This window comes from Lepisma saccharinum, chromosome 30, assembly GCF_977018435.1.
Source record: "Lepisma saccharinum chromosome 30, izLepSacc3.1, whole genome shotgun sequence".
NCBI classification, from domain to species: Eukaryota; Metazoa; Arthropoda; class Insecta; order Zygentoma; family Lepismatidae; genus Lepisma; species Lepisma saccharinum.
The window spans coordinates 1,545,814-1,560,446 of NC_139258.1; the positions used below are offsets into that span (position 1 = coordinate 1,545,814).

At 40.4% G+C, this 14,633-nt stretch overlaps 1 protein-coding gene across 1 annotated transcript in view; it reads right to left on the reverse strand.

The window, feature by feature from the left end:
- Positions 1-7,829, reverse strand: part of LOC145981859 (uncharacterized) — a 50,866-nt gene extending 43,037 nt beyond the window's left edge. Inside the window, exon 1 of the mRNA XM_083115309.1 lies at positions 7,756-7,829. Coding sequence (XP_082971435.1) covers positions 7,756-7,786 — 31 coding nt within the window. The 5' untranslated portion in view covers positions 7,787-7,829. The remainder of the gene's footprint in view (positions 1-7,755) is intronic.
- Positions 7,830-14,633: the final 6,804 nt, after the last annotated feature.

A 14,633-nucleotide genomic window follows, 5' to 3' on the forward strand; every position in this document is an offset into this window, starting at 1 on the left:
CTATTTTATACACGTAGACGTAATCTATGTAAACAACATGGCGAAAGGTGATAACTTAGCAAAGGGCGCCGTGGAATTAAAAGAAAATTATACTGCGTATCAGTTGCTGATGTGTGAGGAGAACTTTTCATACTCTTTCTTCCAAATTCGAACAATTTCTCGCCTAGGAAGAAACCTAATATAGGAAATATTTATTGTTTTATGGGTAAAAGACTACTTTTGCCTCACGACTGCCATCTGTTGTTGTTTTTTGCATACTATTTAACATCTTCCATACTTGATATTAGAAGAGAAGATAAATTTTCTTGTAAATGGGATTCTTTTCATTTCGTTAGGAACCAATATAGTTGAAAATGTCACTTTCCTTTCATGAAACCCTTGAAAATTAATTTTAATGCACTTCAGATTGTCTACGTAGTCTATGTAAACTACAACCCAATGTAATCTACGCGTAGATTACGTGTAGACAACACATGTAGACGTAAACTTATAGTCTACGACACATCACTGCTTATAAGTTCAAATTTACCAGCAAGAGAGAGACAGGGTGCGAAATCACTGGGGGGGGGAGAAAGTTCTTAATCTTCAAACTTCCCTCCCCACAAACATATGTGTAAATTATATGATATACATATTTGTAACGTTATTAAAAGTAAAAATTAACTACTCAATCAAAAATATATTATTATTATTAATTACATAAAGGAAATTAATTTGTTACTTTTATACATATCAGATATTGTATAGCAGATAATTCCTTTAATGACTGGTTAAAGATGTTAATAAATTATGAAATAGTTGAAGTGGTTTTTATTATGTGTAAGTTTTTGTTTAGTTTGTGCTTTATGTTAATATAAATCAATTAGATTTCATAGTTATTATTGTTTTGCATTTTTGTTTTACCTTTATTGGGCGTATTGATGTAGATTTGTTAACGATCTCTTGAGTGAGAGAGAAAGCATTCAATACTCACAACTTTCGATATTATTCTTAGTACAGTATATTTGAAATTAAAAGTAATTGCTTATCTTTTGTTTGTTATAACAAAAACTCTCCCCCGGATTTTTTTGGTGGAGAGATTTTTGTGGCCAAGATTGTTGGTGGGGGAAATCCCCCCCGTTCCCCCCAGGATTTCGCACCCTGGACAGAGACAACATTAGGGTAATTGGGGAAGGGGTGATTTTCCAAATGATGCAATTTGTAAATGCACTTCGACATCAGTCCGGAAAATTACGGGACACACTGTATAATATACACAACGCCTATAACCAAAATTGTTCAACTGAAGTCACAAGATATGGAAAAATCATATATTTCAATTTGTCAAAAGTACGGTGTCCTATCAGATAATGCTACGATGAAAACATATATTTTTGATGTTGAATCCACATACCTCTGACATCCCACTAACTCCCCCCCCCCCCCATATATTGTCACCAAAGGAAGTTATTATAATTTTGGTGCTAAATTGGAATCTGAATCCCCTTGATGTACTTTGTGGACATGGACGTCCGCAGGAATTTTTACAGGGAGGGGCAAACAAGATATTTCTTCCAAAGGGGAGCAAAGGAGGCATATTTTCCCCCATAATACTGAAGCCCCTTTAAAAAAAAAGTTTGAAATTATCATATTCCTTCAACGCACTTCCAATAATTAACATAAATTACTGTGACTGAAATGAAATTATGTGTAAAATATACAATTTTAAAGTGGATATTCATTTTCCAGGGGGGCATGGCCCCTTCGACGTCCATTTTGTTGAGTCTTGAGGAGGGAGGGGTGTAAATTCGTATTTTTTTGTATTGCGAGGAGGTAGCCTACTTGCACGTTAGGTTTATGTTTTACACCCTGAAAGAGTGGACACGAGAGAAGGAATATTAATTTTAAAAGCGAGAGAGAAAAAGAAAGAAAGATTCAAAACGGAGACAGACAAATCATAATGATTCTCGATCTAGCTAATTTTGAAGGTGATGTGATCAGTACCACGCTCCGGCCGCCTTTGATTTGAGGCTGGGTGAGCCACTGAACCGCTTTAAGGATCTCGATCTCTGAGACGCGGGGTAACACGGGAAAATCCGGCACCAGAACTTCTGTCGTCGGCTTCCATTAAACAGTGGCGTCGCGTGAAGTTCGCATACTAGTGTTCACAATAATGTTTTTGTACTGAGATTTACTCCTCTCTCTTGTAACTTCATCTTCATTTGAAAAAAGTGAGAATAACAGTTCAATTTATTTTCAACAATTTTCCCCAAAAATCACGCTATATTTGAAGTAATACAAGAAGGCCATGGGGAAATTGACCCTCTCCCCCTTAAAATCCACCAGGTTTAGGGAATGGTCGCTAAAGTTTGCAACTATGTAGCACAGACCTTTTCGAGTCCCCCTAGACATGCCTTGTATATGCTGCACTCTGGTGCCGAATGTAAGAAGTATTCCCGCTTGCATCAGTGTTCGCACAGGGAAGTGAACATCTTCGGGGTATAGTGGCCAACAGCCCCTTAGCTGTCAGCTCTATGCAACACGCACAGCAATTGTGTTCAACGCCCTCCATGGAACACCGTGAGAGTCAGTGTTACCAACTATCTAGAAAAGTTATCACACGTGAAAGAAGTCGTGTCAGAGTAAATTGTGTGTGTATACTCGTACATTAAGCATAGTATTTTTTCGAATAAATATATGTATGTGTGTGTTCGTTTAATATTTACGTAGCTAATTTAAGACATATACATGAGTGTTCACGTGCGACGCTCCTGCCATTAAAATCAAATGGTGTAACGCTTAGTACAGGGAACCGAAACACGGAATTTACGGCTAGAAGTCTGCAGCTTATTTTGAGGGATATAGCCCACTGAGACACCGGAAGCGAAACTTTTCCGTTCTGTTCCCGCGTCTCAGTGGGCATGAAGCTTTATGCTGGGACATGGCAGGAAAAATTCCGACCGTAGATCACCCACCTTGGGATCGGACCCGCCCTACCGTCTATACCCGAGGAAAGAAGACGAAACAGGGTGCCCACAAAGGAACATCATGGCACAGGCTGCGCCATCGAGATTTTGGGGGGATTTTTCCCCTTCAAATTATATAAAATTCAACATTTATATGGACATCCCCCATGGCGCAGTGGTAGCGTCATTGCCTTGTAATCGAGGGGTCCCGGGTTCGATACCCGGTGGAGGCACAAGTGGTTCGGATCCCACTTTAAACTGTAGGTCCAGTCCCGATTAGCCTTACTGTGCATAAAGTGGACTTAAAACACGAACTCAAACCAAATCAACATTTACATATTTTCCCAACATAGGCTATATGTAAAAATTTTACACCTTAAATGCACCATATTTAATCCATTAGATGAAGAAAAGAAAGTGTTTAATGGCAATATCGAAAGGGGGGGGGGAGAAATATCTAACTCTTACATATTAGGCCTTAATTGATGACACGTGGGTTCTGGGGGGATTCTGAATTAAACTTGGGGGGACAATATTCAACTCTAGGTCTTAGATTATGGCGGGTATTTTAGTTAGAGGGGGATTGAGCATTAAATTGAGGGGGTATCTAATACTTGTGTATTACTATTGTCTTACACTGTTGGGGAAATTCTGGTGTGAGAGACTGAGCATTAATTTTTTGGAGGAGGCAATATCCAGTCTTCAATATCAACAGTAACTCTAAAATTGGCATGGAAATTTTGGTGGTAGGATTGAGTACTAAGATATGAAGCTCTTGATAAAGTGTTAAATTTTAGATTGTCAAGGGATTTCTGTAGTGAAGAAAGAACATGAAATTTTGGAGACTGTATTTAGTGATATGGCATCCACACGTTTTCGACCCCAACGTGACAAAAGAGAAGCTGGAAAGGGCTACATATCTCTTGATCCTAAGAAAGTATTGACACCACATTAAATTAATATTCTTGAAAGCCTGAAAGAAATGGATGTTAAAATTTTCTAGCTAGCTTCGCTCGCAATAATGTGTTACGAGAATGCGTGTTTGACGCTTTACTGAGGTGAATATGAATTTTAATAATATACGATAGCTGCATTACCAGACATTCTCGATATTAATTGATAACATGACTTCTTAGAATGTAATGCTTAGTGTTGGTAAGAGCAGGTGCATCATTTGTAACAAAAAGATAAGAAAAAAGTTACTTTCGGTAGACACGCTGTCGCAATGAAATACTTTGTGGGGATTACGATATGGTTTGAGAGCGCGAATCATATGATTTTGGCGGGACGCATGGCATGATTTTGGGGAAGAGGCGCCATTGGCCTTGGGGGAGGGGGCGGAGATGGACACCCCTGAGACGAAAATATAGAAACATGCTATAAAGATAAGCGGAAAAGAGGAAAAAAGATATGCAATAGGAAGAAGGGGAATATAAGTGGATAATGTTTCGTTATTCCAAAGGGGTCGAATGACACTCCCTGGGCGCATTTGCGTACGCAGAGGAGGGGCTGATGGGGCTACGGCCTCTTCCGAAATTTTCAGAAAATGAAAGTTTTCAATTGAAAGCAGTAAAAAAACTCGGGAAAGACCAAAGTTGTAAATCTAAAAAGAAAATTAATATGAATTTGAATTTATTACTTCATATAAACCATAGGCTATACATTGGTATTTGGAGGGTTCAGTACAGTTCAGACAAAAAATATAATTACAGAATTTCTATAATTTACAATTTAAGTATTCACTAACGCTAAAATATTCCTGGTTTAATAATAGTTTTCTCCTTTTATATCATTTGGTTAACATTTTTGCCTTTGAACAACTTTAAAAAGAAAGTTTAATGTGGTAATTAGAAATATGGTAGTATATAATGCCCGCCCCTTGAAACGCAGCTATGTAATATACAATTCCAGCTCCCTCTCCCCCCTCCCCTTCGAAAATACTCATTACGCATACTGGTGCCTGCGAGCGCCCAAAAATCCACCGATTCACACTTATAGGCACTTCTTACTTCAATGATCCCCCACCCTCACGCACGAAAGCACTTTCCATGCATCTTTTATGTGCAAATCTTCCCGCCTAAAAGTCATAATAATCCCAGACAATAGCATGGAAGGTTCACACATAACCTTCATTATGATGGATTCTTTCCGACATTGAAAGTAATAATTCAGTGTTTGTTGCACGATAGCGAGATCTCTCAATGAATGGGTGTTTAATTACACTCATTTTTCCCACCGGAAGTAATTAATGCCGAACGAAACATGAGATTAAAAGGTCTGAAAGTGACTGTGGCCGGCAGCATCTATTATTTAATATTAACAGTCTTTTTGCACATGACTGGTTTAAGATTTAACTGACTCGTTTAACCAGGGCCGTATCAAGCTTTGTGGAGGCCCCTGGGCAAAATGTTTTGTGCCCCCCCCCCCTTTTTTATTATTTTTTACTAGGAGCTTTACTAGCTCAATATGTTAACCACCAATTTTCAGCAGTTGAAATGGTAGAAAAGACTGATTTTAGAATCAGTAGTCATTCACAATGGAACATATCGCAGATAGGTTTGCAGGGAGAATAGCGCAGTAAAATAAAGTTACAGGACGAAAGTTGTAGCGCTGTAGCAGCAGTAAAATTCTGCGTTTAAATGTCTACAATATATTATGAAGAGTGAACACCGTAACTACAATATATAGTAAATACTGTACTAAGGGGGTTCAGACGGAAACAGAGAACTGAGCAGTAGACTGTACTTACCATAGGCGCCGACTCCATGGGCTTGGGGGGGGGGCTCGAGCCCCCCCAATGTTAACGATGTGGGGGCAGAGCCCCCCAAATAATTGAAGACTGAAATTGGTAAACGCTGTAAGTGCCACAATAATTCAAACACCGTTTTCCACGTTAAACTGTGAAATGTGTCATGCTTTATAATGTGGTAAACGTGAAATGTGGCTGGTAGCCCTCTAAGTAGTTCAAAGGGCGTGTAAAGAGGTCACCAGTGTGCACGTTCTTACGGGCTGATGTGCGGAACGATGTGATTTCCCAACACTTTCGCTTTTGGCACTTACAACGTTTACCACTTCTACACCTCAATTTTGCTTAAGAGAATTTAATGTATTATTTTGCTTGTCTTGTAAAGTTTACTCTGAATTGCGCGAAATGAACTTAACTTTAAATACACATTTGAAGTGTTCTAGACCATCAAGTTTAAGGGGCTCAAACGCTAAACCATCAACTTTGGGGGGGGGGGGGGGCTATGACCAGAGACAGAAAAACACATGACATATACTAAGTATGTAATTACGAGTATTGTTAAATTTTTTACTAAAAATAGTTTCAAAAGACGATGTGCATGAACTAGGGGAGTGGATGGGACGTTCGGGCTACAAATGGCTCGCACATGACATTCAGAACGAGATCATTGATATATTACGGACATCTGTAACATATGTTAAAAGTCAGGAATATTTTGCTATTATGGTTGACGAAACTTGTGACATATCCATCCGTTGACAATTAATATTCTGAATTAGAACTGTGAATGAAAATTTTAATATTTTTGAGGAATTCATGGGCTTTTATGAGATTCCGAACACTGAGGCCAAAACTTAAAAAAGGGAGAGAGTGAGTCATTCATTAATTTATTTCAGTGATCAGAGCCCCCCCCCCCCCCTGGTGCAGACTAATCCAAGCCATCACTCACCCTAATCTAAACCCTCACCCTCATCATACTCTCCCCTGGATGCCAGAATGATTGTCCCTCCTGTACATAGCATTCCCTATATGTCTCAAAAAGTGTTCTTTTATACTCACTCAATACGTTCTGCACTACTGTATTTTTCATGTTCTAATTAAGTATTGTATTATGATTCCTTCCATGAACTAAGCTCCGCGACAGGTTAACTTTGCAGTAACTTTTCGCATACATAGACCCAAACGTGCGCGCAGAATATAGTTCCGCTGCAATAATGGCGATTTTCTCAATGTCTGTGATATGAACAGCTCGGCGGTTGAGGCAAGACTGGCACGGGAGATGCTGAGCGCTGTTCTAGCGTGGATTAATACATAACATCTGCTGCAAAGTTAACCTGTCGCGGGGCTTAGTGTATCTTGTACATCAATTAAATTCATAATTGAAATAATGAGAGAGAATGAATGAGGGAAACAGAATGAGAGATAAGGAAATAAGACTGAAAGAAAATTGATAGCAAGAATTAGACAAAGAAAGAAAACTTAGAGAATGAAAGAAAATGAAATGAAATTTTTAAAAAATAAGAGGTGGAAAGAAAATTGAAAAAATAGAGAAAGAAAAATTACAGACAGAAAGAAAATTGAAGGAAAAATGAAAGAAAAATGAGAGAGAAATAAATTGAAAGAAAGTGACAGAGAGAAAATTTAAATAAAAATGAGTGATATAGAGAACAGGACGAGGAGGGAGAGAGAGAGAGAGAGAGAGAGAGAGAGAAACACATATTGAGAGAAAGAGGGAGAGAGAGAGAGAGAGAGAAAGAAACACATATTGGGAAAGAGGGAGAGAGAGAGAGAGAGGAAGAGAGAGAGAGAGAAACACATATTGAGAGAGAAACATATTGAGGGAGAGAGAGAGAGAGAGAAAGAAACACATTCAGAGAAAGAGAGGAAAATAATTTTAGTAATAATAAGCTCAGTTCCATCTGAAAATATTTTCTCCAGGAAATTCTAACAACGTCACCACCTTACAAGAGACTCCTGCTCCATCCAGCACCCGGAAGAGGAATTAAGAGGACGAAAGCGTCCGAGGCCTTCCCTGAAGGTACAATCCCGGTTTGAGGTACTCACCTATAAGCAGCGCGAGCGTGTTTCCGTCCATTGGCACTCACTTGTTAAGGCATAGCCACAATCAAACACTGACGAGCAACACGTGGGTGAGACCATCATGTTCACAAGTTTTATACGACGGGCGGGAACTTCTACTTTCATCTTCCCCAGCTCGGGCTCTCATAGGTTGCTTGCCACGCGGCTCTCGGGCAGTGTTGCCAACTATCGATTTCTATTCTGTGCGAATCCCTCAATGTTTTGGTAATATTATACGCAGTGACGTGCCCAGGATTTTCGAAATGGGGGAGTACGTATACTTTTATTATTCAAACCTTATTTTGCCAACTTTTTCTGCTTTTGACGTTCTTTTTTTAGAAATTCTGGGTGAAAGGGGGGGGGGGTTGTAACCAGTGATGTGCCGTAGCATAGGCGCCGACTCCATGGGGCTTGGTGGGGCTCGAGCTCCCCCCAATGTTAACGATATGGGGACTGAGCCCCCCAAATAATTTTGCTTAAGAGGATCTAATATATTATTTTGCTTCTCTTGTAAAGTTTACTCTGGATTGTGCCACCTTTGAAATGTTCTAGACCATCAACGCTGGGGGGCTGAGACCGATAAACCATAAACTTGGGGGGGGGGCTATGACCAGAGACAGCAGAACACATGACTTATTACTATATACTAAGTATATAATTATGAGGATTGTTAACATTTTTACTAAAAAGAGTTTCAAAAGAAGATGTGCATGAACTAGGGAAGTGGATGGGACGTTCGGGCTACAAATGGCTCTCACATGACATTCAGAACGAGATCATTGATATATTACGGACATCTCTTTTACACTCCGTGGTAACAGACATTAAAAGTCAGGAATATTTTGCTATTATGGTTGACGAAACTTGTGACATATCCATCCGTTGACAATTAATATTCTGAATTAGAACTATGAATGAAAATGTTGATATTTTTGAGGAATTCATGGGCTTTTACGAGATTCCGAACACTGAGGCCAAAACTTGAAAAAGGGAGGGAGTGAGTCATTCATTAATTTATTTCAGTGATCAGATCCCCCCAATATTTTTGACAAGTCGGCGCCCCTGTGTCGTAGACTATAAGTTTACGTCTACATGCGTTGTCTACACGTAATCTACGCGTAGATTACATTGGGTTGTAGTTTACATTGACTACGTAGACATTCTAAAGTGCACTAAAATTAATTTTCAAGGCTTTCATGAAAGGAAAGTGACATTTTCAACTATATTGGTTCCTAACGAAATGAAAAGAATCCTATTTACAACAAAATTTCTCTTCTCTTCTATTACCAACTATGGAAGAATATAAATAGTATGCAAAAAACAACAACAGATGGCAGTCGTGAGGCAAGAGTGGTCTTTTCCTCATAAAACACTAGAATATTTCCTATATTAGATTTCTTCCTAGGTGAGAAATTGTTGGAATTTGGAAGAAAGAGTATGAAAAGTTCTCTTCACACATCAGCAATTGATACGCAGTATAATTTTCTTTTAGTTCCGCGGCGCCCTTTGCTAAGTTATCACCTTTCGCCATGTTGTTTACATAGATTACGTCATCTACGTGTATAACATAGTCTACGTGTAGAATGTAAACTATCGTTGTTTACGCGTAGATAGGGTGACCAGATATTTGTTGACCAAAAAGAGTATAGTCTATAGGTTGAAGGTGCGCAATCACAAAACATAAAAAGAAAACGAAAATAAGGGTGTCTATTTGTTATTGCTTCCATTATAGCCCCTATAAAATAGGACTACACTTTACAGATTCAAATTACTTGTGGGTCTAATGTAATTAAATTATGATTAAATCGTCCTTTATTGCCAGTCCAAACTCTCCACACTGAATTTCACTTTCATTACTTTTTCGAGTGTTGACACCAGGAGTGTACTTTTTTCCTCTCGCCAATTAGTTTTAATAACACTGAAGAGTCTTTCACAATCAACATTTGTACCAGGCAGAGTAAATAAGATTTTTATAAGAGGCACAATCACTTTTAAATTTGACCCAGCCTGTACTGACCTCCACTTACCCATCAATGTTTCTTTTCTTTCTGTGGATTTTAACGCATTTTTTACGCGTAAAAGTATATTTGGGGATTTTTGCAAATTCACAAGAGTATACCTAGGTAGAGTATATGAACCTCTAAAAGAGCTTAATACTCTTAAGAAGAGTATGTCTGGTCACCCTACGCGTAGACGCACATCACTGGTTGTAACCACCACCAAACCCCCCCTTGGGCACGCTACTGATTATACGAACATCTTCTCAAGCTCTGAATCGACACGCCCACTTTCCAGAAAGACTTCGCGGTGGGGAATGTACGAACAAAGAGGGATCGCTTCGCACAATTACATCCACCCGTAACTTGGCGGGTGTAAAGCGCCATGCTTTGGGCTCCGGCTACGGGGCGTGCACTGGTTCGAATCTCCTGGGGGAAGCGTAACATCTTCTCTCCTGAGATTTCGGCCTGTGTATGGGACCGCTGGCCATCGTGAGGAAATTTGGAAGCTACGAAGGAGTAGCGTAACATGGCCATAGAAACCTACAACGACGACTGGAGGTTCGTCGTGCTGACCACATGCCACCCGTAACTGGTTGGCTGCTGCTGTGGCATGTGGGAATGAGAGCGGTAATAGGTAGGTAAGCCCTGGCCCTCAAGGGCTGTTGCATCGGGTTATGAAAATATACGAAAAATTGACAACTGACAATATCGTGAAAATTGCTGTCATCATTCTGAGCAAAAATGAAGGTTCCTTTGGGTGGCCGAGGTGGCTCAGCTGTCGGCCTCCGTGGCCAAGTGGTTAGCACACTGCGCTGCAATGCCAAAGGTCCCGGGTTCGACTCCCGGCTCGGACGTGGATATTTGTGATTGTCTGTCCTGAACTAGAAATTTGAGTGAAAATTATATGAATGAATGAAGTGTGATGGGGGAAGCTTCCAATTAGGGAACGCGTCTGACTCCCATGATAAAGGTCCCGGGTTCGATCCCCGGCCGGTTCAAATCCGGGAACTTTTCATACGTTGGAAGCGGCCCGGCGCCCACCCAGCGTCGAATCACATGGGTACCTGGGGGAAACCCTGGGGGGTAAAGGCGGTCAGGGGTTTGGTGCTGATCACATCACCCCCACTCACGACCGGATCAAGAAAGTGTGGGGCGTTACCCCGGCACCCCTATACGCCTTCATGGCGTGGTGCTAAGCACAGGGGAACACTTTACCTTTTTTTTACCTTTTTTACCTTTGGGGGGCAGAGCACCCTCCTTGATACAAATATGATTTACGATGATTTGGATCGCACAGAAACGGACACTTCATTTTTCTTGTAAGGAGGTTTGGGCCTCCCTTAATCAAGGGTTCCCGGGTTCGATACTCTGTGGAAGCACACAGTGGTTCGGCACTTGGAACTGTAGGTCCAATCCCGATTAGCCCTTGTGTGCATAAAGTGAACGTAAAATAACAATCAATTCAATTGTAAGGGGATTTAGAAAGATGTAAACATCAATTTGCGTGTCGGTGTTCGGCGAGCTTTGGTTAAAACCTGCATACAAGGCAGCAGCACACGGAAGATGACACACGGAGTCTCTTGAGTTGGCAACACTGCGCCGACGACGTCTCCAGCCAGGAGCGGCAGAGGCTTGACCCGACACAGAAACCGCTTTCACTCTCGGTGGGTGACAAGGGCGTCCTTCCATGTAAATCATTCCTCAAATAGCCAACGATTGCGTACGCAGAGTATATTTGCATGCTGTTACGATCGGAGCAGCAAGCAATTAGGCTCTTATCCCACCTTCGGAGAGCGAGTGTTTACTCTGGTTGCCCTCAAGGCCACGCATGCGCAGTCCCACACGCTGACCGTCGGTCGGAAGGTGCAGTAATCGCTTGTTGACACTGGCAGTCAGTTGGCGTAAGGGTAAGATGAGATAATGAATGATGGAAAATGTGAATCCTTTTGTATGATTGCAATATGAAGAGAAATTTCCGCATTTCACACCAAAAATCAACATCTGTTGATCACATCATTAAGCCCGGAAGTTTAGGCACTTATTTTGGTTAAAACAGTCAGTCAAAAAGGCATGATAAATGTCTGTTATATCGGAGACACATTAAAATCGGATATTTTGTGTTTCGGATGGTTCGTACTTACCAATTGTGTATTGCGGAACTTAGTTGAAATTTTTCACATTTCGAGTAATTCTTTTGGTTCCTTTCTTCCGTTACGGAACATACAATATGGCGCGCACAGCTGTGGATTATCGCGCGTCGTGCTTGTGTTTTGTCGATTTGGAGTGGGTGTGCAGTGTTTCCAACCTTCTTAACCGACAAATACCTACTTTCGCGTTCACTATGTCATCACAAACCATTGACGAATAGCCCCAAAAACCATTCACGATAGCCCCACGGACCATTTCTGTCAAGGTTAGGTTAGGCTGGGTTAGGTTAGGTAAGCATAGTTAAAAATATCTCGTAAAAAATTGCACGTTTGGGAACACTGGCGAGACCGCGTGACTTTCGACGCTCGAGCCATCTGCAGGAACATAATGGAAACAACGGCATAATGTTGTCGCTTTGCACAAAATGCAAGTTTATTATATCAAAAGTGCTTACTTCTTGTTGTACAGCATTCTACGGTGAGGAAACACCTCCACGAACTTTCAAAATGCTACAGAAACTTACTTCCGTAAGTAGTTTCTTCTGTAAAAATGAAGAAATGTGTCTCCGATATAACAGACATTTACCAAAGGCATTTAAGGGTTGTTTGATAAATAAGTGGACTGGGCCTGTGGTTCCGGTACATGTAGAAATAAGGAATAATCGATTGTGTTTATTGCGATTCAATTCCTGTGTGCTGAAGGTTCAGCCAGTAGAGATTGTTCGCCAGTTAAATGCAATGTACGGCAGTGTTTAATTGATTCAATGAATTCCGAGAAGGGAGAAGAAGTACTATGTGCAAAAGTGAATGACATTCTGTTACGAGATCGTGGATCAACACCGCATTTAACTGGCGAACAATCTCTGCTGCCTGAACCTTCAGCGCACAGGAAATGAATCACACCGTTACGCATATATGGAGAAATCCGTCCCTGTACTCATTCACGTTTAAGGATCGAATGTCTACGCGCGAATGAAACAGAAGATTAACAATATGCATGTAACATGCGCAATGGACAAGTGTATCAATAAACACAATCGGTTATTCCCATGGGCGTTGGGAGGGGAGGTCGAGAGTCGGTGGACTCCCCCTGGAAATTGACATAGTTCATTTGAAGATACAAGAAAGCCGAAAGTTTGTTACTCTTATTGTTAAGAACAGAAATATAGTGCATTTAGTTAGTATTCGAACAGAAAAATCAAAGTAAGAATGCATTGGATCGAAAACATTTGAGTGAAAAATACAGGAACAAGGTTATACTATTCTACCATTTCATCCAAAGAACAAATGGTTCCACAGTTTTCAAAATTCTAATAATTACAGTTGTAGGTGAGAGGTCACACAACAAACTTTATGAAAAAAAATCCCCATAACATTTAAAGCCTTTTCTTGAACGAAACGTGCAAAATGCATTCAGATACTAACTGCATAAAATGCAAAAGAAATAATGGAAAATAGTTGTGCTTGTATTCACTCGTTTGGTGGATTGTCTCTCCCCATTTATAATAATAATGATTATTATTATTATTATTTCGAATGAAATTTGTTTTCATTAGTTTATAATATTTATTATTGTATAATGACATTTATAGCCCTGGTAATAATACTCATTGTTATTTTTTCTGCTATTCCACGCCTGCAAAAATATCTTGTGACGCCCATGCTTATTCCTTGTTTCTACATGCACCGAAACCACAAGCCCAGTCCACTCATTTATCAAACAACCCTTATATAATGCGAAAAATATGCACCAAAAGTAAAAACAAGTAGGCACAGTAAACCTAAAAGAGGCTTATCCATTTGGGTATGGATAAAATAAAACATTAATAGAATCGTAAATGTGATAGTAGGAAAATTTTCGTGTTGGTGTTTCCGTGCGTGAAGCATGGGAGTTTTTCTGTAGTGTGTTGGCAACAATGGAGTTAACGTGTGGTGTGCAGTACAGCGCCTTGAATAACGTAGTGTGGAAAACGACCCCGAGACGATGACAAGTAGATGGCAGTGCGATCGACACAGCTGCTAATTTTGTTATGAAAGTAATGCGGCTTAGTTAGTTTTTGGAATATATTGTGTAGATTTGTTTCTCTAGAAAGGCGGTAAGTGAATTGATGGAAACAGTTATATTTGTGGAGTGATTTGCAGTCAAGAAATGGCATTAATTTGGAAAGAAAAGTAAAATAAAATTAATAAATAAATAGCATGCGTAACACAAGAAGAAACATCGCAATGTGATTCCGGACGTCAGGTCTTGGACTGTGTATTAGAGTTCATTTTTCTATGTTATTAGAATATAAATAGTATCCTGAGAGATATTTCATACCGAGGCGACAAACCACAAATGTCGCTTGAAAGCGAGCAGTCGGAAATCAATGCAGCCTTTCGAACCGTAGGGACAAAAGCTCTGACTGCACCGTTTCCTCAAGGAGATTTTAGACCAAAGCGACAAACGATACGAGGATTTCACACCAAAGCGACACGGGTACTTCGGTCCAAGGCAACTTTCATACCGAAGCGAGACGCGACACATGTCGCTTGGAAACGAGCCAATCAAGAGCAACATTTCACATTGTAAAGGCATGACGGGCAGCATAGGCCAGTGTTCGTTTGGTGAAATCCTCAAGCGATAAGTGTCGCGTGCCGCTTGTCGCTTTGGTGCGCAATCTCACTAAAGCAAGACACTCATTGCATCGCGTATGCGCGAACAACAAACCACGGC